This window comes from Vulpes lagopus, chromosome 12 (genome assembly GCF_018345385.1).
Source record: "Vulpes lagopus strain Blue_001 chromosome 12, ASM1834538v1, whole genome shotgun sequence".
NCBI lineage: Eukaryota > Metazoa > Chordata > Mammalia > Carnivora > Canidae > Vulpes > Vulpes lagopus.
This window is the reverse complement of record NC_054835.1, coordinates 39,989,090-40,014,384: the sequence shown is the minus strand read 5'-3', so window position 1 is coordinate 40,014,384 and position 25,295 is coordinate 39,989,090. Positions and strand designations below refer to the sequence as shown.

Below are 25,295 nucleotides of genomic sequence, written 5' to 3'. Positions count from 1 at the left end.
TTTATAAAGAACTTGTCAAACCCAATATTACGAGACAATCAATCCAGTCATGAAATAGGCAGAAGACATGAACAGATATTTCTCCAAAGAAGATCTATACATGGCCAACAAGCACATGAAAAAATACTCCACAACACTTGCCATCAGGGAAATACACATAAAAACCACAATGAGATACCACTTTACACTGGTGAGAGTGGCTAAAATTAATAAGACAGGAAACAACAAATGTTAGCAAGGATATGGAGAAAAGGAAGCCCTCTTGCACTGTTGGTGAGAAGGCAGGTTGGTGCAGCCTCTTTGGAAAACAGTATGGAGGTTCTTCAAGAAGTTAAAAATAGAGATATCCAATGAGTCAGCAATTGCACTACTAGGTATTTACCCCAAAGATATAAATGTAGTGAAATAATGGGACACCCGCACCCCAATCAATGTTCATAGCAGTAATGTCCACAATAGCCAAACTGTGGAAGGGATCCCTGTCAGGATGAGCCCTGGGAGATGTATGGCAGTGCTGAATTACTCTATGGGATTCACATGAAAAGACTGTAAGGTTAACTATGCTGCAATGAAATGAAAGTCTTGCTCCAAGAAAAGAATGAAGGATAATGGACATGGAGCACTGGTCCATATGTAGCATGTAGGAAGCAACTTGAGTCATGTCTGTTCCTCACCTTGGCACACAAACTCCCAGCTCTGAAGGAGGCATGACTGGTCTTGGCAGTCTATCCAGAGCCTCCCGGAGAGCTAGTTCAATGTTGGCGTGTGCCCTGGGCAGGAGCCTTCCTGGTTCTTCAGAGGTCCCTCCACTGCTCCCGGGAGTTGACACAGGGCCTAGGTTTCCTCTTCCTCTCAGAGTCTGAATTAAGCATTTCAAATCCCTGAGCACCAAAGCTGCATCATTACTTAGTTCAGGACCAGAAGTGCTAGGCTTCTGTCTCTGGCAACTCCTATGAATGCCCACATTTTCTCTCTTTTTTCTTCCTCACATTCATCTCCATCCCTCCATTTTTTCTGCCCACTGCCAGAACAGGCAGCTTTATTTCCCTCCAATGCTTCACAGTTCCTGCACCAAATGCTGGGGGTTGTGTTGTTCCCCTTGATTTTTCAGAGGTCCCAGATGAGTCCAAGTCATCATACATGCCCACTGAATGGTCTCTCAGACCCTGATGTCATCCTTTCTTCCTTTTCTTGGGAACATGTTGATCACAACACCAATTATGTTCCGGTTGAGGAGCACAATGTGTTTGGCAGAAAGTTGCCTGACAGCTCTGGACTCTACCTAGAGGTCTTGAGCACCAGGAGGACATAGCAGAAAAGGTCTTCCATGACCCCACAATAAGTGTGTTCAGTTGCAGCCTTTGGTTGTGAGGACACCATAGGCTCACCTATCTTTGATGTGGAGGAGTGCACGAGGGGCTGGATGGAGCCTGAGGAAATCAAAGGGTCCCTGTGTGCACAGGAGCTCTCTGGGGCAGGGCCTGCTGCCCTCACACAGGGCTCCTGGTCGCTGAGGTTTAGGACACAAATATCTCTAACTTTGTCCCAGACGTCTCTCACATGTACAGGAGAATAAATTTCCATGGTCAACGAAGACACTCCACCCAGAAGCTTGCTGGAGCTCAGGCCCAGGGTGTTTCCTAACTGGTCTGCAGATGGGAATGTGAGTACCCTTAAGCCAGGGCAGAAGATGCAGCCAGGCATCCGATTCTGTCCCTTTCAGCTCTGTGATACAGCATTATAGGATCTCCTCACCTGCAAATGGAGATACAAATTTGTGGGGGACTATAGGAGACTCCAAATGGATAATGCACATAGTATGGGACCTGTGCATACATTTTGTCATGAATGTTGAACAAGGACATGGACACCATATGGGATGCAGAATGGTACAGGGTTTATTAAGAGATATAGGTGAGACCCCCCCGCCCCCGCATGGAGGGAGGCCTTTGAAAGGTTCATGCAAGTCTGAAAAGAGGATACAAGGACTGTGAGGAATGGAATAGAAAACTTGATCCTAAACTTTCATTAGTGGCAGATACTTATCTATGATGCATGAATTTTTTTCTCTACACCTTTGTGGGATGGAAGTGAGATCTGCACTGTGTTGTATTGCAGATATGATAAATAGGAAGCTGGCACATGATTTACAGACAGAAAGAACAGACTCAGTGAGAAGGGACATATATTTCATCAAGGTACTTCACATTCTTTGGAATATCCTGATGAGTCTTAAACATTACAATAATTGGAAATGGGTGATGGCAAACATTTTTTGCACATTGTATTTCTTTGTGAAGCAACCAACAGCAAAATGTTTGGCTGAAGCTGAACACCACAACAAGAGAGTGGTCCTTTAGCAATTATTCTGACAGCAGGTTGGTTGGCAGCAAGGCTAACAACAGTTGGATCCACAGCCTTGGGCTAGGCACCCAGGCAGGCAGCAGCAGGTGGGTTGGTAGCAGGTTCTTCTGCAGTACACAGGGGTGCAGCAAGTTGGCTGGGAGCATGGTGTGGAGCAGCAACTGGAGCGGCAGCAAGGCTGGCAGCAGCTGGACACACAGCATGTGGGCTTGCAGCAGGTGGTCCTACAGCAGGTGGTTTGACAGCAAGTTGGGCGGCAGCAGCAAGGTTGGCAGCAGGTGGACCCGCAGCAGCTGGACCCACTGCAGCCTTGTCCACAGCCACTGGACCCACAGCAGCTGGGCTGGCAGCAGCTGGACACACAGCATGTGGGCTTGCAGCAGGTGGTCCTGCAGCAGGTGGTCCTGCAGCATGAAGGCTGGCAGCAAGGGGAGCAGAATGAACCAGTCATGCTGTCAGTGGTGGAAGGTGAGTTTCTGTTTTGCGTTGTGGTTTTTAGATTCTGTTACCTATTCCTTCCATTCTGGGGCTTTTATACACTGGACCTCCTGACATTTGGACCAATGGGCACAACGTTCCTTGTTGTTGTTTAAATAATTTTCAATAATCACTGAGGGAAGTGTAAAAGAGGAAGTTGTTCCTAAATGTTATGAATCCTTAGGAAATAATTGCTTATTTGCTTCTTAATTGAGAATAACTCATAGAAACATTCTCAGAAGGAAGGAAGGTGGTCACATCAGCAGCCTTGTTCTTGCTTCAGGGACCATGGGATCATGTGCTCTAGTTTCCGCTGGCCTGAGGAGTGTCAGCAGTGGTCCTTCCCAGCTCTGGTCTCTGGGTTGTCTTTAGATGGAAATGTCCCTGGGGGAGTGGGGACATGAGGTCCATCTGTTCACAGGGAGCACCGGAATCCATGCCTGAGCCCAAGTCAGTCTCCCCACAAAGCCTGATGGGAGACATCCTGATGGCATCTGCTTCTTGGAGCACCCTACCCCATCTGCATATCCCAATTCCATCGAGGACCTCGGCCCAACGATGTCTGGCATCCTATCTTCCAAATGGCTAGGCAGAACCGAAGCAGGTGGGCAAAAGCTGCAGCAGTACACTGGGAAAAGCAATTATCAACCTGTGTGACCAGTGGTCTTGATTTAGTCAGAATTGTGGGCTTTCCCAGCATGTGGATCTTTCACTGATATGCTGGGGTAATTTGGGCAAAGCACAATGACCTCATGACTCAACCCTAACTCATTTTTAACATATTTGTTTACTTCATGTATGCACTATGTTTTGTTTTCTCCTATTTTTAATTGAAGGGGTAGTCTTGGTGATAGTGCTCCTTTTTATAAATTATAATGCATTAAAATCGATAATTTCAAATCTGATAGAATATCACCGAGTGAACCCCCGTGTCGCTATTACCAGGTTAACAAAAAGAACTAAATTTAATCCCCTTCAAATTATAATCCTTATTATTCCCAAAGGTATGTATGTATTCTAGTGACTCACACATTGTGTATGTTAATAGTTCATTTCAGATGCTTTTAGAATTGGCTACTTTCACTTTATATCATGAATGTGAGACTTACGCAGGCACTTCATTTATCCCTTTTCTTTATAGTTCCCCAATGTATACAAATGATATATTTGTCTACCTACCATTAATATATAAGTGGGTTGTTGCTGTTTGGGACTTTTGAAATTATTACAAATATCAAAATTTTGTATGAATTCTATTGTACAAGTCTTTTGACTTTCTTTATTTATCTATACATTTTTATTGAAATAATACCATGAGGTGGATTGTTCATGTTATTTCTCTGTGAGAATGTTTATATTATAGGAGCACCTAAATATATAAAGTGAACAGTAATAGACCTAAAGAGAACAACATATAACAATACAATAATAATAGAGATCTTTTAATACTCTATTGTCTCCAATGTATAGATCATCCAGACAGAAAATCAAAACAAGCATGGGTCTTTTTTTTTTAAACAATATATTACAATAGAGGGAATTAAGAGACATATACAGAACATTCCATTCAAAAACAACAGAATACATATTCTTCTCATATGCACATGGTAAACTTCCGGAATAGATCATATGTTAGGCCACAAAATAAGTCTTAATAAATTTAATAAGATTAAAATATATCAGGCATCTTTTGTGACAGCAATAGTATGAATCCATAAGTCAATTAGAAAAAACCTGCAAAATTCACAAATATATGAAAATTAAACAACAATGCAATGAACAACCAATGGGTCAAAGAACAATTCAAAAGTGAAATAAAAAAATACATTGAGACAAATGGAAATGGAAATACAACATACCAAAAATTACGTGATGCAGCAAAAGCAGTTCTTAGAGGGAAGTTAAAAGTGATAAATGTCTACATCATGAAACAAGAAAAATCTCAAGTAAACAACCAATTTTTCATCTCAAGGAACTTGAAAAATGAACAAAGCCCAAAGTTACAATAAGGTACAATAAGGAAGGGAATAATAAAGATCAGAGGAGAAATAAAGGCACTTCCTAATCTCACTATGGTCAAAGGAATAGCAGACAAGGAACAACTGTTCTGACCTTTGCCAAGACAGCCAAAACTATCACATGATTAGATGATGCCAAATAACAGAATGTAGCTGGTGATGATTCTTGATTTTCTCATTTCTGGAAAAGGTTCCTAAATAGTATTCTCAATTAAGGAAATGATCAAACACTAAATTACAGAACCTTCAAAATACTAGGGGAACAACTTCTTCCTTGAAAATTCTTCAGTGACTATAAAAAAACAAAAACAAAAACAAAAACAAAAGCATAAACAACAAAAAAAGAAAGTCCTGCCCATTGGTCCACATTGGGGAGTTCAGTGCATAAAAGCCCCAAAACAGAAGGAGACTTCAGTCAGAATCTGAGAATCTTACCTCTGAACTGAAGTCAATCCCCCAATTCGTGACACCATGACCAACTCGTGTTGCTCCTCTTGCTGCCGCCCTACGTGCTGCAGGACCACCTGCTGCAGGACCACCTGCTGCAAGCCCACATGCTGTGTGTCCAGCTGCTGCCAGCCCAGCTGCTGTGGGTCCAGTGGCTGCGGGTCCAGCTGCTGCCAGCGTTGCTGCTGCCGCCCAACGTGCTGTCAGACCACCTGCTGTAGGACCACCTGCTGCAAGCCCACATGCTGTGTGTCCAGCTGCTGCCAGCCCAGCTGCTGTGGGTCCAGTGGCTGCGGGTCCAGCTGCTGCCAGCCTTGCTGCTGCCGCCCAACGTGCTGTCAGACCACCTGCTGTAGGACCACCTGCTGCAAGCCCACATGCTGTGTGTCCAGCTGCTGCCAGCCCAGCTGCTGTGGGTCCAGTGGCTGCAGGTCCAGCTGCTACCAGCCTTGCTGCTGCCGCCCAACGTGCTGTCAGACCACCTGCTGTAGGACCACCTGCTGCAAGCCCACATGCTGTGTGTCCAGCTGCTGCCAGCCCAGCTGCTGTGGGTCCAGTGGCTGTGGGTCCAGCTGCTGCCAGCCTTGCTGCTGCCGCCCAACGTGCTGTCAAACCACCTGCTGTAGGACCACCTGCTGCAAGCCCACATGCTGTGTGTCCAGCTGCTGCCAGCCCAGCTGCTGTGGGTCCAGTGGCTGCGGGTCCAGCTGCTGCCAGCCTTGCTGCTGCCGCCCAACGTGCTGTCAGACCACCTGCTGTAGGACCACCTGCTGCAAGCCCACATGCTGTGTGTCCAGCTGCTGCCAGCCCAGCTGCTGTGGGTCCAGTGGCTGCAGGTCCAGCTGCTACCAGCCTTGCTGCTGCCGCCCAACATGCTGTCAGACCACCTGCTGTAGGACCACGTGCTGCAAGCCCACATGCTGTGTGTCCAGCTGCTGCCAGCCCAGCTGCTGTGGGTCCAGTGGCTGTGGGTCCAGCTGCTGCCAGCCTTGCTGCTGCCGCCCAACGTGCTGTCAAACCACCTGCTGTAGGACCACCTGCTGCAAGCCCACATGCTGTGTGTCCAGCTGCTGCCAGCCTTGCTGCCGCCCCAGTTGCTGCTGCACACCCTGCTCCCAGCCAGCTTGCTGCACCCCCGTAATCTGCAGGAGAACCTGCTACCAGCCCACCTGCTGCTGCCTGCCTGGGTGCCTAGCCCAAGGCTGTGGATCCAGCTGCTGTTAGCCTTTCTGTTGCTCATCACCTGACCAAAGAAACACCATCTGCACACAACACCTTCCTGTTAACTGACTTGCCATTTAGGACAAATTTCCTTGCTTGATTTTGCTGAAAGTCACCATGCAACCATCAAATTTTTTTCTCATATTTGTTTTTATAAGCTTGTGAATCAGTTTGATGTTGTACAGAGGACTTCCTCCAATTCTCTTCTTTCGAGTATGTGGATCTTGTGTCAGTTTCATAAATCCTTGATACTAAGTTGTCGTCTTGGTTTCTGAAGTCAGGATCATCTGTTCCCTCTAAGTAGGTTAGGAAAATAAGTCTCCAAAACTTTTTCATAGGTTCCTGCAACTGATGAATAAACTTCATAATTATATATATTTTTCAATGTGCTCATGGTTCTTTCTCCTGCTTTCATCTTTAGATGCAAGTATCTTACTTATATGTTTCTTAATAAAGGCTATATCATAATTCACCCTATATTGTGTTTTGTTTTACTGTACAATATTCCCAATATAGGAACTTATGTACATATTTGGTACAATATGCATTATCTGACCTGAGCTACACAACAGCCTGCCATGAATTATATTCTACATTTTAAAGTGATAATATTTCACTGTGTAATTTAATGTAGTTAATAATGATAAACTTAGATACAGGATTGGATCATTTGTTCCTGCTCAAAGGCAACTACATTGACATGTCAATAGAAGTAGCAATAATATTTAGTACTGAACACTAGTAAGCTATGCAAATGTATTTATTCTTTACAAATGGAAGAAACAATCCCTCATATATGCGGAAACTGTTAAAAAATCAGTTTCTCACAACACAGCAAGCAGTATATACATGGAAGGGCAGGTGGGAGCTGCCTTTTGGAGCTCTCAAGAAAACACATAGCCTTTCCTATTTCCACATGTTCAGTCACACATGCAATTCATCCTCATGAAATAGTTAGCATCCACTGTGTCCTCACAAGAGAGACTCTTATCTAAACTGACTTTCTCTGTATTGTGTAAATCCAATTCTGAATAGCCTCCTTCTACTAAATCTCTCTCAATATAGTAAGAAAATAAATAATTCTCTGCAATAAAAAGTGGACTTATTGTATTCCCCTAAAGTTATGGAAATTGCTCACCAAAATGCTATTAAGAAATTCAAGTTAAGACAAAGTTGAAGACTCAGAGACTATGTATGACTTTGAGTAACACATGACCTATGAACCATCCAAGAAACTAAACAACCTCTTGTATTTTCTGAGGCCAACTATGAAGAACTTGAGGTGAATTAAGAGCATGTTCCAGGGGGGTGAGACGAATGTGAAGAAGAAAAAAGAGGAGAAAAAAAAACAAAACCAAACCATGGGCATTCATTAGGAGCCGCCATAGATAGAAGGCTGGTGCTTCCAGTCCCCAACATATTAACAATGCTGCCTGGGTGCTCAAGGTTGTGAGGCCTGATTTGGGCTCTGAGAGGAAGAGGAGACCTAGGCTCTGGGTTACCTCCTGGGAGCAGTGGAGGGACCTCTGATGAGCTAGGAAGGTTCCTGCCTGGGGCACGCGCCAACATTGGAGACTAGCTCTATGGGAGGCTCTGGACAGGCTGCCAAGACCAGTTGTGCCTTCTTTTTTTTTTTAATAAATTAATTTTTATTGGTGTTCAATTTACCAACATACAGAATAACACCCAGTGCTCATCCTGTCAAGTGTCCCCCTCAGTGCCTCCTGCTGGTCATTCAGAGATGGGGGTTTGCATTCAGAGGTGAGGAATGGATCTGACCTGGGTTGCTAGGTAGGGACCAAATGCTTCATATACATTACCTTTAATTCTGAAGAAAGTTTCAAGGAAATATAAATATTCCCATTTTAGAAAAGAAGAAATTAAGACCCAGAGAGGTGAATTCATAGTTCGTTTCCTCAGAAACACTATCCCAAGAAAAAGAACCAAGTGGACATTTTTTAGGATGTGCATAGCAAACTCGCAGAGAATTGAAGAAATGAGACAGGTAAGAATGTATATGAATCTAGCATCACTGTCTGCAACTGAAGTTTAAGCCTGATGGAAAATGATCAGAAACAGTGTAAAAATATACACTTTAGAACTATCCTACTTGATGAAATGGAGCTGGAATCTTTATAGACAACTCTCCAGAATCATTGGTTGTGTGTTTTTCTCAGTATGACATGCATAGACTGAATGACTTTCTGCTGTTGCATGAAGAGAACCCTTAGACACAGAGATGTACATATGGCTATTGAAAGCTGGCCTGAGCACACTGAGATCCAAGATATGTGAATGGTTGTGTCAGACAGTTTAGGGTGCTATAATGAACTTCCACAGACTGGGTGGCTCACACAATAAAATTTATATGCCACAGTTCTGGAGGCTGGGAAGTCAAAGATCAAGGTGCTGGCAGTTTAAGTGTCTGCTTGAATCCTCTTCCTGGTTTGCTGATGGCTGCGTTTTGGTTGTATCTTCAAATGGCAGAGAGAAAGTGAGAGAGCTTTGGTCTCTGTCTCTTATTATAAGAACATCAATCCTATTATAGGGGGTTCATCCTCATAACCTCATCCAAATATAATTACCCCTTAAAGATCCCGTCTCTAAATGTCATCTCATTGGGGATTAAGTCTTCAGCAGATGAATTTGAAAAGACACTAATACTCAGCACATAGAAGTGAGGCATTGAATATATCATCTACAATGAATACATCATCTTTGTTCCTCTCAGACTAATCTCTGTTTTTTCAAGGCGGTGGAGACCCACAATTTCTAGAAAAAGATGAATAAGGAAAAGAAGGAGGAGGAGAAGGAAGGAGAAAAAGAAGAGAACTATAGAGAAGAAGAAATCATAGGAAGGAGGGAATGAAGAAAGGAAAGAAGGAAGGAAATAAGAGAGGAATGTTGGCAGAGAAGAAGGTGGGGAGGAAAATAAAGGGGTGTATAACAGGAAGTCTAATGGAAGAAGCGGCAGCTACTGGCACTGTAGTAGCGTGCAACAAATACTCATTGTCTCCATCTTTTGCTAGTAGTCCTATATTTCCTTTATCTTAGCCAATGCTTTTATTATTTTGGATATTTCTATTATTTTAGATAATGTCCCAATAGAGTAACCCAGATAATCCTGTCCAATGGATCTGAGTGTCTGATTACTGATACAGGGATGGACAGACCCATAGATATTCCAGTGAAATCTCCTGTGTTCCAGATACCTTTCTCTCTGCAGTCTACCTTTTTATGATAATTATCCATCACCGAACAGTGACCCTTTTCTCTACATGCTGGTCTACTAACATGAGGAGTCCAAAATGACTAGGTGACAGTTTTTCATTAGATCATGTCTTCTGGCTGAAATGTCCCTCATATAGACATTTGTTTTTCCCCATTGAGAATGAGATTTGCTCTGGGATCTTCATATATGTTTTTTATGATATTGGGGCATGTTCCCTCCATCCCTACACTGTGGAGAGTTTTAATTAAGAAAGTAAGCTGCACTTTGTCAAATGCTTTTTCTGCATCAATTGAGAGGATCATATGGTTCTTGTCCTTTCTTTTATTAATGTGATTTATCACATTGATTGATTTGTAGATGTTGAACCATTCTTGCATCCCAGGGATAAATCCCATTTGGTTGTGGTAAATAATCCTCTTAATGTACTATTGGATCCTATTGGCTAGTATTTTGTTGAGAATATTGGCATCCATGATCATCAGGGATACTGCTCTGTAATTTTTCTTTTTAATGGGTCTTTGCCTAGTTTTGGGATCAAGGTAATATTGGTCTCATAGAATGAGTTTAGAAGTTTTCCTTCTGTTTCTACTTTTTGAAACAGCTTTAGAAGAATAGGTATTCATTCTTCATTAAATGTTTGGTTGAATTCCCCTGGGAAGACTGAACTCTTGTTTGTTCTGGTCCTGAACTCTTGTTTGTTCAGAGTCTTTTGATTACTGCTTCAATTTCCTTGCTGGCTATGGGTCTGTTCAGGTTTTCTATTTTGGTAGTTTATATGTATCTAGGAATGCATCCATTTCTTCCAGATTGCCCAATTTGTTGGCATATAGTTGCTCATAATATGTTCTTATAATTGTTTGTATTTCTTGAGTGTTGATTGTGATCTATCCTCTTTCATTTGTGATTTTATTTATTTGGGCCTTCTTTTCTTTTCTTTTCTTTTCTTTTCTTTTCTTTTCTTTTCTTTTCTCTTTTCTTTTCTTTTCTTTTTCTTTTCTTTTTTCTCCTCCTCCTCCTCCTCCTCCTTCTCCTCCTCCTCCTCCTTCTTCATAAGGCTGGCTAGCGGTTTATCAATCTTATTAATTCTTTCAAAGAACCTAGTGTCATTGATTGTTCCACTGTTATTTGGTTTCAGTTTCATTGATTTCTGCTCTAATCTTTATTATTTCTCTTCTGCTAGGTTTAGCCTTTATTTGCAATTCTTTTTCCAGCTCCTTTAGATGTAAGGTTAGCTTGTGTGTTTGAGACTTATTTATTGAGAAAGGGCTCTATTGCTATATACTTCCATCTTAGGACCATCTTTGTTACATCCCAAAGGTTCAGAACTGTTGTGTTTTCATTTTCATTTGCTTCCATGATTTTTTTAATTCTTAATTTCCTGGTTGACCCATTCATTCTTTAGTAGGATGCTCTTTAACCTCCAAGTATTTGAGTTTCTTCCAAATTTCCTCTTGTGATTAAGTTCAAAATTCAAAGCATTGTGGTCTGAAAATATGCAGGGAATAATACCAGTCTTTTGGTATCAGTTGAGACCTGATTTGTGACGCAGTATGTGATCTATTCTGGAGGATGTTCCATGTGCACTGGAGAAGAACGGGTATTCTTTTTTTTTAATATAAAGATTTTATTTATTTATTCATGACAGACACAGAGAGGAAGAGAGAGGCAGAGACACAGGCAGAGGGAGAAGCAGGCTCCATCCAGGGAGCTCGACATGGGGCTCCATCTCAGGTCTCCAGGATCAAACCCTGGGCCGAAGGTGGCGCTAAACTGCTGAGCCACCAGGACTGCCCAAGAATGGGTTTTCTGTTGCTTTAGGATGGAATAGGCCACTTTTTCTACAAAAGAAACTTATGACCATGTGTACTCATGGTTATGCTCACTGGGAGTATTTCTTCTTTCTACGGCCTTTAAACTTAAATGGTACTGAAATGTTATAGCTGTTAATGGGTCTATCAATTGATTTAAGTTTAAGATATTCCATAATTATATACCATGATCCATTAGGTTTTTGGAGGAGCCAGTTTGGCAATCAAATGAAGTTTGCTGGGAACTACCATACCTGCATTCTTTAAGTCTTTGAGCGAGCACTAAATTCTGCTGGTCCACATGGATTGCTACTGCTTCTGGTTAATACATTGGTTAGGAAGAGAGGAGTGTTTAGGGGTTCTTATTTGGTCTTTGTTTCTATTGTGGCTTTTACTTCATATGTCTGGACTTCTGTTGTAAAGAGTGCAGGTAGCTGATAGATTCCAACTGTTAGCAACTTCAGGATCTTCATCACCTTTAGAGCTAAGGCCATGTTTTTTCTGTAAACCCATGGCTCATAATTACACACCATAAAAGTACTAGGGCCTAGCATTTTCTTCCCAACATGGGAACTTATTAATGGCCGTCTTTGCGCTGGATATCTCCATTGGGTTGACCAATGTTTTGTCAAGCCCGCATGGTAGGCTTATGTTCTCCTTGCCTGATGCTGTCTATTTCATACATTTTTGGGAAAGATGTCATACCTACATTGCAGTCTGTAGGTTTTTGCCACCTACTCTCCCTTACTCCCCCACCTTTTTAAAGATTTTATTTATTTATTCATTAGAGAGAGAGAGAGAGAGGCAGAGACACAGGCAGAGGGAGAAGCAGGCTCCATGCAGGGAGCCCGACGTGGGACTCGATCCTGGGTCTCCAGGATCAGGCCCTGGGCTGAAGGTGGTGCTAAACCGCTGAGCCACCTGGGCTGCCCTTACTCCCCCTTTTAACTCTTTCATTCGCATTATTTCCTAGTAAACTTTTTACATTCTTAACTCTGTTTCAGTGTCTGATTCCTGGAGGACCCAACTAACACACAATGGAAGGATTCTGCTACTCACTACGTATAAGTAGCATGGAAATGAGTATAAAGTGGACCTTAATACCAATTAGACCCACATGAGATAGACATGAACCAGAACTCCATTTATTACCTGGCCTCCATATGCATGCACTTTAATAGAAGGACTCCTGGTATCAGTGTCAGCACAAGCTCTGCATCAAACACCTTTGGAAATATTTGGGTTTTCACCTTTCCCTAGTGTATAGTTACTCGGGCATATGATTATAAATCCATTGTGGAAGGATTGGGGGAAAACATGCTACACACGCACACACACACACACACACACACATTTCACTGTTGCAGAATCTTTCTCAAGAAGACTAAACCTCTCCTTTATTTGAAGAGTTCTACGTTGGAGAACTGACTCAGGTCAGGAAATTGAATGGGAGGTCGTAATTTTCTATTGATGTGGCTGACATCAGCTTCTGATTCACTGTTGTTGAATCTTTTCCAATGTTTATGGCAGTGCCAGGGTAATACTGGCACTGTGTAGGATGCACAATTACCTCACCCTTAAGGAAGCGATAGTCTATTGGTCAGATCTCTGTGAGTCAGGGACGGCTGGTTGACATTTCTTCCTATTTTGGTAATTACTTCTACCCTGACTCTGTTCTTCTGGCACCCCGTTTCCCAGTTCTCTATCATCATCTTATTCCATCAACCCTGGCAATAGAGGATTACCACCACTGTTCCTTTTAATGACGCACATGATTTACTGCCTTTGTGATGGAATGTCCTTTGGGGCCTTCCAGGGCATATGATCAGTTTGTGGGCCCTCTGACAAGAAATAAATCCAATCTACCATGTAAATTTCTCTGAGCCTTTCTGACTCAATTCTCTAGCCTATCAGGACAGTTCATGTTCTGTGGACCATTGCAAAACATTACTAGAAAGCACTTATCTAGTGAGGTTAACCTTGGCACTTGCTTATCTATAATGCCACCAAAAAGATCAAGGGGAGAATTTTTTGATCAATGACATATGAATGACTACCGTTTCCACATATTGTTATCCTTTTTCTACAGTATGGGAGGGAGAATGAGAACATGTCAGCTTATAATTTCTAAATTTGAAGTGTAGTTTATGTTGAGTGAGGGATGCATAATTTAACAAAACAGACAAAATACAAGATTATCACAGGAAGAAGAAAGGGAGAAGAAAAGCCTCTTTATTAAAAATAAGCATGATGGATTAATGTGTTATGTGGTAAAAATTGAGAATATGAGAATTGTGATCTCTTAAAGAAGGTATCTGCCTTCAACTTGGCCCATCCATAATGGGAGGGAAATACAAAATTTCCAGAAAAATCCAAGGGTTTTTATCTCTATCTCACCTGCATGTGAGATAGAAATGAAATAAGTATTTTGATCAAGCAATTCTGTGAGCAATCTACTCCTTATTTCTATTCCTTATCCTGGTTATATTAACATGGATGTGTTCACTTTATGATAATCTATCAAGTTAGAAATTAATAATTTGCATACTTTTTAAATGAATGGTATATCTAAAAACATTTAAACATGTTAGATCCAAAAGATAAATCAGATATCACCTTAACTAATCCAATTCCCATGTTAAATGTTAGCAAATAAGAAAAAAATACAAAAAGTTGGTAAATTGAATTTAAATAAAAAAAGAAAAATAAAAAAATAAACTATAAATGTGTTGTCAGTGACATGAGGTCACATATTCTGCTAGTTAACAAGGTTAGGTCTAAAGTCTCCAACTCATCCTGGTCTGTCAACTACCCCAGTTCCATTACTGAAGTCCCATATCTGGGGAAAACCCTTATTCCAGGGTAAATCAAGAGTAATGGTCACACAGGAAATACATTAACTGATGATTGCTTAGTCCCTGTGTATTGCTGCTGCTTCTACACATTGGTTGATTCTATCCTGTGATATGGAAGAGATGGTGCCAGACATATTCTACCTAAGGATCTTTAAGGGAACTGGGATACACAAGTAGGATAGGGTGCTAGGAGAGACAGATGTCTGTGGAAGCTCTGAATCAGGCTTTTCTGGAGAAACAAACTTGGGCTCAGGCATGGATTCAATTTGTCCCTCTGAACATATCAGTATCATGCCTCTCACCTCAGAGATATCTCCAATCTACATGCAGCCTAACAAATAAAGCTGGGGAGGTATCACTGCTCTGACCCCTCCAAACACACTCCAGGCCAGTGGGAACTAAGTCATATGATGAGATTATTGTTGAAGCAGGAAAAATGCTACTCATGTGACCATCTTCCTTACATCTGAAAATGCTTCTATGAATTATTCTCAAATAAGAAACATATTAAGCATCTATTTTCTAAAGATTCATAACATTAGGGAAACAATTTCCTCTTTTACAATTCCCAAATTATTAGGAAAACAATGTAAACAACAAGGAAGTCATGCCCATAGGTCCAAATTTGGGGATCCAGTGCATAAAAGAGCCCCAGAACAGAAGGAGACATCAGTCAGAATTTGAGAATCTTATCTCGGAACAGAAGCCACCTTTTCCCCCTTTCTGACACCATGACCAACTCGTGTTGCTCCCCTTGCTGCCAGCCTACATGCTGTAGGACCACCTGCTGCAGGACCACCTGCTGCAAGCCCACATGCTGTGTGTCCAGCTGCTGCCAGCCCAGCTGCTGTGGGTCCAGTGGCTGCGGGTCCAGCTGCTGCCAGCCTTGCTGCTGCCGCCCAATGTGCTGTCAAACCACCTGCTACAGGACCACCTGCTGCCGGCCCACATGCTGTGTGTCCAGCTGCTGCCAGCCCAGATGCTGTGGATCTAGTGGCTGTGAACAAGGCTGCTGTGGGTCCAGTTGCTGCCAACCAGCCTGCTGTACCCCTGTGTACTGTAGGAGAACCTGCTACCAGCCCACTTGCTGCTGCTTGCCTGGGTGCCTATCCCTGGGCTGCGGATCCAGCTGCTGCTAGCCTTGTTGTCAGCCAAACTGTTGCCATACCACTTACTGTAGGACCAACTGATGTCACCCTTGCTGTGTGTCCAGTTGCTGCCAGCCTTATTGTTACTGATTACCTCACCAAGAACCACCATCTATACACAATAGTGATTAGCCATTTGGGAAACAAAGACACTGCCAAATGTTGCTGAAAGCCAGCATGCAATCACCAGCATTTCTGTTACTCATCTGCCGGTTTACAAGCCTGTGAATCAGCTTGATGAAGTGTGTACCCTTTCTCCCTGATTCTCTTCTTCCTAATGTCTTGTGAGCCTCCTGCCAGCTTCATGAATCCTGATACAGAGTCAAGATCTCTGCTTTGACTCCATAGTCAAGATCTTCATCCTAAGTACCTTATCTGTACAAGTATGTTTTCTTTCTTAGTGTATTCATGGTTCTTGTATGCTTATTTCTTCTTGTCATGATCCGTTTGAATGTCTCCCTAGATGCAGGGATCTCACCTATATTTCTTAATAAACTCTGTACCATTCTGCATCCTCTTTGGTTTTCATGTCCTTGTTCCACATACTCAATGTAACGATGTTTACGCAGGTCCCATGCCAAGTGCGTTATCCTTTTGGAGCCCCATATAGTCTCCACAAATTTGTATCTTCATTTGTAGATGAGGAAATCCCACAGCGTCATGTCACAGAGCTGACAGGGACAGACTCAGATGCCAGGCTGCATCTCCTGCCCTGGCTGAAGGACGCTCACATTCCCATCTGCAGACCGCTCAGGAAATACCCTGGGCATTATCCGTTCTGAGCCCTATGGTAGCATCCCTCAAGTTAGATTCTCCATTTTCAGATTAGAAAATTTCATTGTGCGATGTTGTGTTGGTAAAAATGGACAACCTCAGAACAAAAACTGGGTCTTCTACTCCTGTTCAAGGGCATGTACATTTACATATCAGGACAAGTAGAGATGAAATGGGACTGAGTACTAGCAAGATGTGCACTTGAATTTATCCTTAGCAATAGATGGAATAATCCCATATATATACACAGATTATGTATATATATATATATATATACATATATCTCTATATCTATCTATCTATCTATCTATCTATCTATCTATCTATCTATCTATATTTGTATTTGCCAAGTTCTTCCCAAATCAACATCCCACATCTCAGTGAGCAGCAGCTCTTTCAGTCAGGCAGCAGTGGTTCATTTAAGAGTGCTTATGAATGCAGGGAAACTTTCCTTGTCTCAGGGTCTGACCAGCCCCTCATGTAATTGATCTGCATCAAATAATTTTGAGCACCCATTGTGTCCTCATAAGAGAGAGGTTCATTTATCAGGATTTGTTCTTCAGGATCATATAAATCAAATTCTTGTATGTCATCTGTCCCCTGAATACTTTTTAAGAGCAAAAAGGAATTAAGTATTTCCTGCAAAATATAGACCCTATGGCATGCTTCCCAACTTTAAACCAGCTCGCTTCAATGTAGTATGGTTCATTTTCAGGAGGGTTGTTACCTCACTAAGCGCTTGACATCAATGTCTGCTACTGACAAACAGTACATTCAACAGAGACACCCACAGTGAGACAGAGAGAATGCTGTTGGTTCCATGCAAAGCCTCTGTGTTTCATGCCACTGTGGCTTTGTTAATGGTCTCCAAGGTAAGTACTGGAGTGTCTGAGGAGAAAGATGTTGTATGTTATCCCAGACTCATCTAGAGCCCCTCAAGGGATAGATACTCTCTTGTGGGCAATGATGTTGGACACAGAGAGGGAACACTTCTGTCCCCATACCCATATCTGTCTAAATGATTCTCTAATCTTTCAGTCTTTTTGATTTAAGATCTCAGACCAAGTAATCAAGTTTTTCACCACTTGCCAAAAGGCCACGAACACCATTTTCTCAGCCCACTTTTCTTCAAACAAAATGTAAAACCATCTGTGCTTCTTGTAGTTCTTTTCACTGGGACTGTTCCCACTTTCCACTCCTTTTTCAGGCCAGAAGTTTTTGATGTGATGTAAAAGTTCCATTATGTGGCATAAAAGCTGCTACTGGGGCTATCGATTGATAAAATTCAAGGTATTACATTATCATATGTCATATTTCATTAGGTTTCTGCAGGAATCAAATGGAATTGAAAACAAATAGTGTGTCATTTAGTCATTTAGGTCAGCACCAAACTCTGGATATGAAATAGCTTCCTGTTAGTACTTTGGTCTGGAGGTTTAACTTGGAAATATGAGGTATGGTTTATGTTAAGGCATGGACATAGGAGTAAACAAAAGAGATAAAACCAAGGCTATAGAGGGACAAAATAGTCTATTTTACACTATTAAGGATTTTAAATAAGATGTATTTCTGCTATAATTCTCTAAATAGAAGAACTGTGACCTGCTACAGAGGTATCTGCTAAAGATTGGCTGAAACAATAAGGAGAGGGAAAAAAAGGAAAAATAAATCATTCCAAATTAATCCATAGGTGGAATACAATTTAGGATGTAAGTGGGAAAAAGAAAGATACATACGAAAGGAGGGATGATAAAGTTCCTAAATGGTTTAGGTGGTTAAGAATGTGATTCTTATTTCTGATTGAGTAATTATTTCCAAAAAATGAGATTGGGCCCTCCATCCAGTCTTGCTCCCCATGGAGTCTGTGTCAGCTGCTTTTTTTCTATCCCTCTACACTGGGTTGGAACAGGCAGTTAAGCATCCAAATCTTGGTCTTGGATCAATTCATGAACTCAAGATTCTGAGACTGAGCCCTGAGTCAGACACCATGCTGAGCGGAGAGTCTGCTTGATATTCTCTCTCCACCACCCTCTAACCCTCCCATTCATGCTCTATCTCAAATAAATAAATAAATAAATAAATAAATAAATAAATAACTCTTTAAAAAAAAGATAAATGCAATGAAACCAGCATGTATGTCCATGACAACAAAGAACAGGTTCCTCTCGGCAAGAAAAGGGCCAGGAACACTATATATGCCAATGAAACATATGTCAGAGAAGAGGTAAAGCCTCCTACCATTAACTAGAACTATTAAAAGCATATTGGTCATAAAGAGGGGAAGAATATTTAGGAAGAAGTTTGTAGACTGAAATGTCTCTATAGGAAAGATATAATTATTTCCTTTGTTATTGAATCAACTCAAAATGTCGACCTCCCTTATGCCCCATCACCAGGATTATTTCCATTTTTAGAAAGATGGAACTAAATATGTCATTGACATGAAATCAAAGGACCTGCTTCTGTCAATTATTTGCTGTATGGTCAAACATTTCCTGCTCTCTAAGTGAGAACGAAAATGGAATGATAATCTGGGCTCTGCCTGATTTGTGGGACAATTGTGATAACTGAATGAGACAATAAATCTATTGAAGCTTCAATTTACTTTTGGGCGTCATATCTACGTATGTATACACATGTACTTAAAGTAAAAGTTCAAGAAGGACTTCATAAAGGAAGTGCTGTAATAACAAACACACACGCGAACACACACACACGAAAAACGACAAAAACAAACAAACATTGGATGCAGGATGACACAGATTTTATTAGGAAAGAACGGAAGGTAGAAAGTTCAAAGCCATTGCAAAGAGCTTAGTAAACTGGCAGGACTTACTAATTATAATGCATCTATCTAAAAAGATGATCACTACTGATCACTGCGGAGAGCTAACTATGCACTCATAAGGATGTGTTTATATGCTGTAGAAGTGAAGGTGATGATCACTTTTCGGAGACTGAGAGTGTGAATCAATGGATGTTGGCCAGCATCTGGGGTTGACCAAATGGAGTGGCTCAGCAATGGCTACAGTAAACCAGAGACACTAGAATACAATCAAATGGAAGTAGATTGCATTCCCTCCATAGACTCATAAGCATTGCTGAGAAAGATGGCAGGGGCAGTTACACTGCATGTGTTCCCAGGAAAGCCGAGGGAGCAACTTCTCGTAAGACAGGAACTTTGGCAAAATGGCGTAGGATATATATTCCGGGGAGTGCTGAGGCTATAGCAAGTTGCTCAGCAGCAGCAAGGCTGGCAGCAGCTGGATCCACAGCCTTGGGTTAGGCACCCGGGCAGGCAGCAGCAGGTGGGCTGGTAGCAGGTTCTGCTGCAGATTACGGGGGTGCAGCAAGGCTGGCAGCAGCTGGACCCGCAGCCACTGGACCCACAGCAGCTGGGCTGGCAGCAGCTGGACACACAGCATGTGGGCTTGCAGCACGTGGTCCTACAGCAGGTGGTCTGACAGCACGTTGGGCGGCAGCAGCAAGGCTGGCAGCAGCTGGACCCGCAGCCACTGGACCCACAGCAGCTGGGCTGGCAGCAGCTGGACACACAGCATGTGGGCTTGCAGCACGTGGTCCTGCAGCAGGTCGTCTGACAGCACGTTGGGCGGCAGCAGCAAGGCTCACAGCAGCTGGATCTACAGCAGCTGGGCTTGCAGCACGTGGTCCTGCAGCACGTGGGCTGGCAGCACGGGGAGCAGCACGATTCACTCATGGTGTCGCAGGTGGAGGCGTGGGCTTCTGTTCTGAGGTGACGTTCTCAGATTCTGACTGATGCCTCCTTGCATTCTGGGGCTTTTATACACTGGACCCCCGCACCCCCAACGTATGGACCAATGGGCAGGACTTCCCTTGTTTATACCGTTTTCCATTGGCACTGGAGCCTGGTAGAAGAGGAAGTTCCCTAAGTGTTAGGAATCCCTACGGAATAGGTGCTTAACATGTTTCTTAATTGAGAGTAACTCATAGGAACATTGTCAGAGGGAAGCAAGGTGGTCACATTAGCAGCCTCGTTCTTGTTTCTGGGGCCATGGGATCACGTGATGCAGTTCCTGGGAAGTGGCTGGTGAGTCAGTTTCATGCCCCTTGCCCAGCATTGGTACTTTGGTTGCATGCAGACTGGGAGGATCCCTGAGGTGAAGGGAGCTTGATGTTGATATGTTCATAGTGATGAATTGCAATCATGCTGGAGCCCGAGTCTGTTTCCCCAAAGCGCCTCATTCCAGACGCCCGCAGGCATCTGTCTCTTGGAGCACCCTACCCCATTTGCATAGGGCAGTGCAATCAAAGACACTTGGGTGGAGGACATCTGGCATCATGTCTTCCATATGTCAAGGCCGAATCGAGCAGGTAGATAGAAACAGGACTGAACAAGCATCCATGAACATACTTCCTGAGTGACCAGCAGTCCTGCTCTGATTTACCCAGAAATGAGTGTTTTCCCAGGCCGTGAGCCTTTCAGTGGTATAAGCGGGGAAGTTTGGGATGAGTCGGTGACCCCAGTCCTCACCTTGCTAACCAGCAGAGTGAGATATTTAATGGCACTGACTCCACAGTTACTGTTTCCTCTTCCTCCCTCCCCCGTGCCATCCCTTCTCCTCCTCTTTTCCCTCTTCTCTCTCCTCTGTCTTCCTTTACACAAATTGTGCCTGCCTGCCATCGTGAAGGAGGAAATGTGGGGTCTGAGTGGAGAAAATCGTAGACTGTAGATGATGCCTTACACATGCCAGCCATAGATCTCAGATCTTCCTGTGTTCAGGGCAATCTCTACGCAGCAGCAGATCTGCATCTGTATGTCTCGGGGCTGGCTGTTTTCATGCAACAGCAGGATGTCATGTTGCCTGGGTGTGTGCCGCACTGACAGAAACGCTCAGCCGATGCTTCTGGAGAGTTGGTTTATGTGACTGCAGGGCCGTCCTTGCTCCTGAAATAGGAGAATCCTGACATGGCTGTTTCTATTTTTTTCTGGTATTTTTCTCAGGATCGAGCCAGTTGAAAACTGTGACGCTGGCCTCCATCCTGTATCACTTCCCCACCTTCCAACCAGTGGGATCTGCCCTCCCTCCCGCAGGAAGCCACACGCCTGAATGCTGTTCTTCAGAGTAGCTTCTGGGAAAAACCAAACTCTGACGTTACCGATCTCTGTCCCAGTTTCCTCACTTCTACCATGGGAACCTTAGGATGTACTTTAAGGATTCCTTCAAGGATTAGGAGGGAGGAGTTAAGTGGCAGAGAAGGAGGGGGCCATGGGCTTTCCTGATCCCCCCAACACAGCTCTATTGAGGTCAGGTCACTTGGAACACCCAGGAAATTGATAGGAAGGTTGGAAGAAGGATCTGTGTGGTTGGGGGACATGGCCCTGCAGGTATGAGGGGTGTTTAAGTGAATTGGGGGAGAGGAAAACTGTTGTGCCACGGAGGGGAGGGGGGCCCTTTCTGCGGGGAGAGAAAAGGGAGAGAAGAGAGAGGGATTGAGAGAGTCCCGTGCTGGGTCCACATAAGAGGAAAAGTCCCTGGGGCACGTGTGTGGCTCAGTTTGTTCAGAGTCTGACTTTGGCTCAGGTCATGATCTCTGGGTCCTGGGGCTAAGGCCCGCATCAGGCTCTCTCAGTGGGAGCTCAGTGGGAGACCGCTTGTCCCTTCCTTCTTTCTCTGTCCCACACCTCTGCAATGCGCGCTTTCCCTCTCTCTCTCTCTCTCTCTCTCTCTGTCTCTCTCTCTCAAAAAAAATAGATGGATGACACAAAATGTAGGAGAAAGTTTCATGAGGGAACGTAGATACAGCTTATGTGTTGCCCAACACATGTAGCTAGTGAGTAGCAGAAGAGGAATTCGAACAGTGTTCTTAACAATTCCAAATCTCAAAACCAAGATGTACCGTCTTCTATGATAGAGAAACTAATGACTGAACATAAAATTGGAGATGAAGAGTTGCACAAGGATTGAAGGAGACTAGTACAGAAAACGGATAGTGCAAGCCAGCAGCATCCTCCGAAGTTGGCACAAACAGAAGTAGGCCCCATAATGGGTGGGGCTGGAAGCTAGAAGCTCTATAGAACCTTTCTCTAGATTTCTGTCTGGAAGTTTTGTAGGTTTAGGCTTTACATTTGGGGCTATAATCTATTTGAGTCGGACGTTGTATATGATATGAGGTATGGGTTGAACTTTATTTTGACGAATGGGGGGACATGTCTGTTTAATTGTTCCAACACCATCTGTTTAAAAGACTACACTTTCTCTGCCTATAAACGTGGCACCTTTCTGCAAAATTCAATGCCTAATAATCGTGTGTCTATTTGTGGACTCTCGGTTTTGTTGCACTGATTTCTGTGTTCATCATTTCATGTGTAGCCCAGCAAACAGCTCTGTTTTTGAAACCAAGATGGAGTTTCAGTGCACATGCGATTTTGAACAAGTTACTTTCCTCAACACTGGTTTCCTCAGCTCCAATATGGAAGTAGTGATGCTCACTTTCCAGGACTGTATGACAAATACAGACTGTGCGGGTAAAGCATCTCTCTGAGTGCCCAGTGTGTGGCAGGTCCTCAGGACACGTCAGGAATTCTTCCCATACGTTCTCTGCCTTGTAAACGTAAGTACTCTGGCAGAGAATTCCAGATACGTCCTCTAGGAAGATGATCCTCTCTGTCACATGTAGTGTGTTAACTATTCCAAAGCATTTTTATATCTCTTGAGAAGGTGGCCATGATCAAAACCTCTTATTTTCTGCCCAGAGCCTTCCTAATCCTTGTTCTGCTGGGTGCCTTGGCAGTTGTCTTTATTATTCAGCTTTTCACCCAAAGATCCAGGTTTCCTCCTCTGGGGAGGTAACCTAACTAACATCCGTCTTGACTTGGAAGAGTGCATCCTTTCTGCTCCGTTTTTGTTTTCCTTCTCCTTTATCCTCCTTTTCTTGAAAATTCGGATGTGAATTTCCTCTAGCCTATGTGTCTTTAACTCACAGAACACAGGAAGTTGGGGAAGCCTGGTGGCTCAGTGGTTGAGCATCTGCCTTCAGCTCAGGTGGTGATCCTGGGGTCCTGGAATGGAGTCCCACATCGACCCCCCAACAGGGAGCCTGTTCTCCCTCTGCCTATGTCTCAGCCTCTCTCCCGGTGTCTCTCACGAACAAAGAAAGAAAATCTTAAAAGAAAAGAACACAGGAAATCGTTCTCTTCTTGTTTACCGCCTAAAGACTGTGATTGGATCAAAGCAGCCTATGCCAACTGCATGGGTACCTCAACTATCAGGACTCTACAAACTTCTCTTCTCTGCACAATGTCCAGGTCTGGAGATCAAATTGCCTCAACGTTTGAGAGCCTTGGCATTGTGGCCTGAGCTTGTGTGCTTGCAAGGGTGATTCTTCGTACCAATTTCTTTAAGATGAATGAAATGAGGGGCACTTGGCTGGCGGAGTCAGTGAAGCATCCACTCTTGGGTTTGGCTCAGATCATGATCTCAGGGTTGTGAGACTGAGCCCTGGGTCAGGCTCTATGCTCCTGGGGGGAGTCTGTTTGAGATTCTCTCTCCACCTTGCCTTTCCCACTCATGCTCTCTCTCAAACAAACAAACTGCTGGACCCTGGCTCACGGGTGCCAGCGTGTCCCGGTGGACGCCCCAGAGACTCATACCCAAACAGGCAGATGCAACAAGCAAGAGGGTTTATTGGACGTTTGGGCAAAAGGGCTCTCCGCCTCAGAGGTGGCAGAGCGCCCCGATTAGCAATTACAGGCATCTTTTAAAGGCAAAGAAAACGCGGGAGTAGCATAGCATTCGGATTATGACGTGATTGATTTCTTTGAAAGTCAACACGACCATGTTCAGGGACTTTTCCAGTCAGGGCGAGGGGGGGGATAGTTTTCTTATCTCGGAAAAACAGAATGTTTTTGTTGCTTGAATTCATGGGAGGCGCCTGGATGGGCTGCCTCAGGGTTAGGCCTGGTCCCACTCACGGGGGTGTGTGTGTTTGGGGCGGGGGGTTCTTCATTCCCTCCTCTTTGTTTGGACTGATTTTAACCTTAAAATCTTAGGAGCAGCCGGTTTAGGATGCAGGGGCGGAAAGTTAGCAGCAGGAGCAGGATAACTAGAGGGCCCATAATGGTAGAGATTAGGTGGTCATGCAGGGAGACTGGTTAAACCAGCCTTCAAATCAACCCTGCTGGGCCTCCCAGTCCCTTTGTCTTTTATTTAGCGTATCTCTGAGTTTGGTCATGGAGTCCCTGATGACTCCAGAGTGGCCTGCATAGAAACAGCATTCTTCTCCCAGGGCCGCACACAGTCCTCCCTCTTTCAGGAATAGTAAACCCAAGTCTCTCCTGTTTTGAAGTCCTACTTCTGAAAGTGAGGTAAGGGATTGCTCTAACTTAGAAACGGACTGCTCTAGTGCCCGTAGATCTTTATCTACAGCTGCCTGGAGTTCTAAATAACGTCGTGAGCCCTGGATCAGAGCAGCTGTGCCAGTACCCACCCCAGTTGCGACCCCTAGTCCCAGCATAATGGCTAGGGTTAGGGAGACAGGCTCGCGCTGAAAACGGGTAGGATGTCTGTCATATTGATTTTTTAGAGTTTCAGCAGGGTGATAGAATACCCTGGGCATAATCTGCACCATAACACAGAAGTCCTCAGAGTCATTTAGGACCTGAGCAGATACACAGTGGGTGAGGCCTTTGTTGCATGCCCACCAGGTTCCCGGCTGGGGCATCAGGTAAGAGTCAGTCCCTAAAATCAGGGCGGCAATATTGCAGAGTTCCTGGTAACCCGGGTGAGTATAGTTAGCCTTGACAGTGATGTAATCCCAGAAGGAGGAGGGCCTCCCAAACTGTGTCTCCCATAGTCTCGCACCCCCAATTTTTACAATGGCAGTGTTCCCCGCCCCCCCACAGGTGGGATTTAGCCTGCGATCTCGGTGGTACTCGGGACAGACATAGAAGGGGAGGGTGCGTAACATGG

The 25,295-nt window shown here is 43.8% G+C and overlaps 3 protein-coding genes across 3 annotated transcripts; 2 read left to right on the top strand and 1 right to left on the bottom strand.

The window, feature by feature from the left end:
• Positions 1-5,330: 5,330 nt before the first annotated feature.
• LOC121474147 (keratin-associated protein 4-9-like) lies at positions 5,331-6,530 on the top strand. The gene has a single exon (XM_041727000.1). The coding sequence runs from the start codon at positions 5,331-5,333 to the stop codon at positions 6,528-6,530; it is 1,200 nt and encodes a 399-aa protein (XP_041582934.1).
• An 8,623-nt stretch (positions 6,531-15,153) lies between these two features.
• On the top strand, positions 15,154-15,561 carry LOC121474150 (keratin-associated protein 9-2-like). The gene has a single exon (XM_041727004.1). It carries the CDS (start codon positions 15,154-15,156, stop codon positions 15,559-15,561), a length of 408 nt encoding a protein of 135 aa, XP_041582938.1.
• Positions 15,562-19,582: 4,021 nt separating this feature from the next.
• On the bottom strand, positions 19,583-20,062 carry LOC121474148 (keratin-associated protein 9-9-like). The gene has a single exon (XM_041727001.1). It carries the CDS (start codon positions 20,060-20,062, stop codon positions 19,583-19,585), a length of 480 nt encoding a protein of 159 aa, XP_041582935.1.
• Between the last annotated feature and the right edge of the window lie 5,233 nt (positions 20,063-25,295).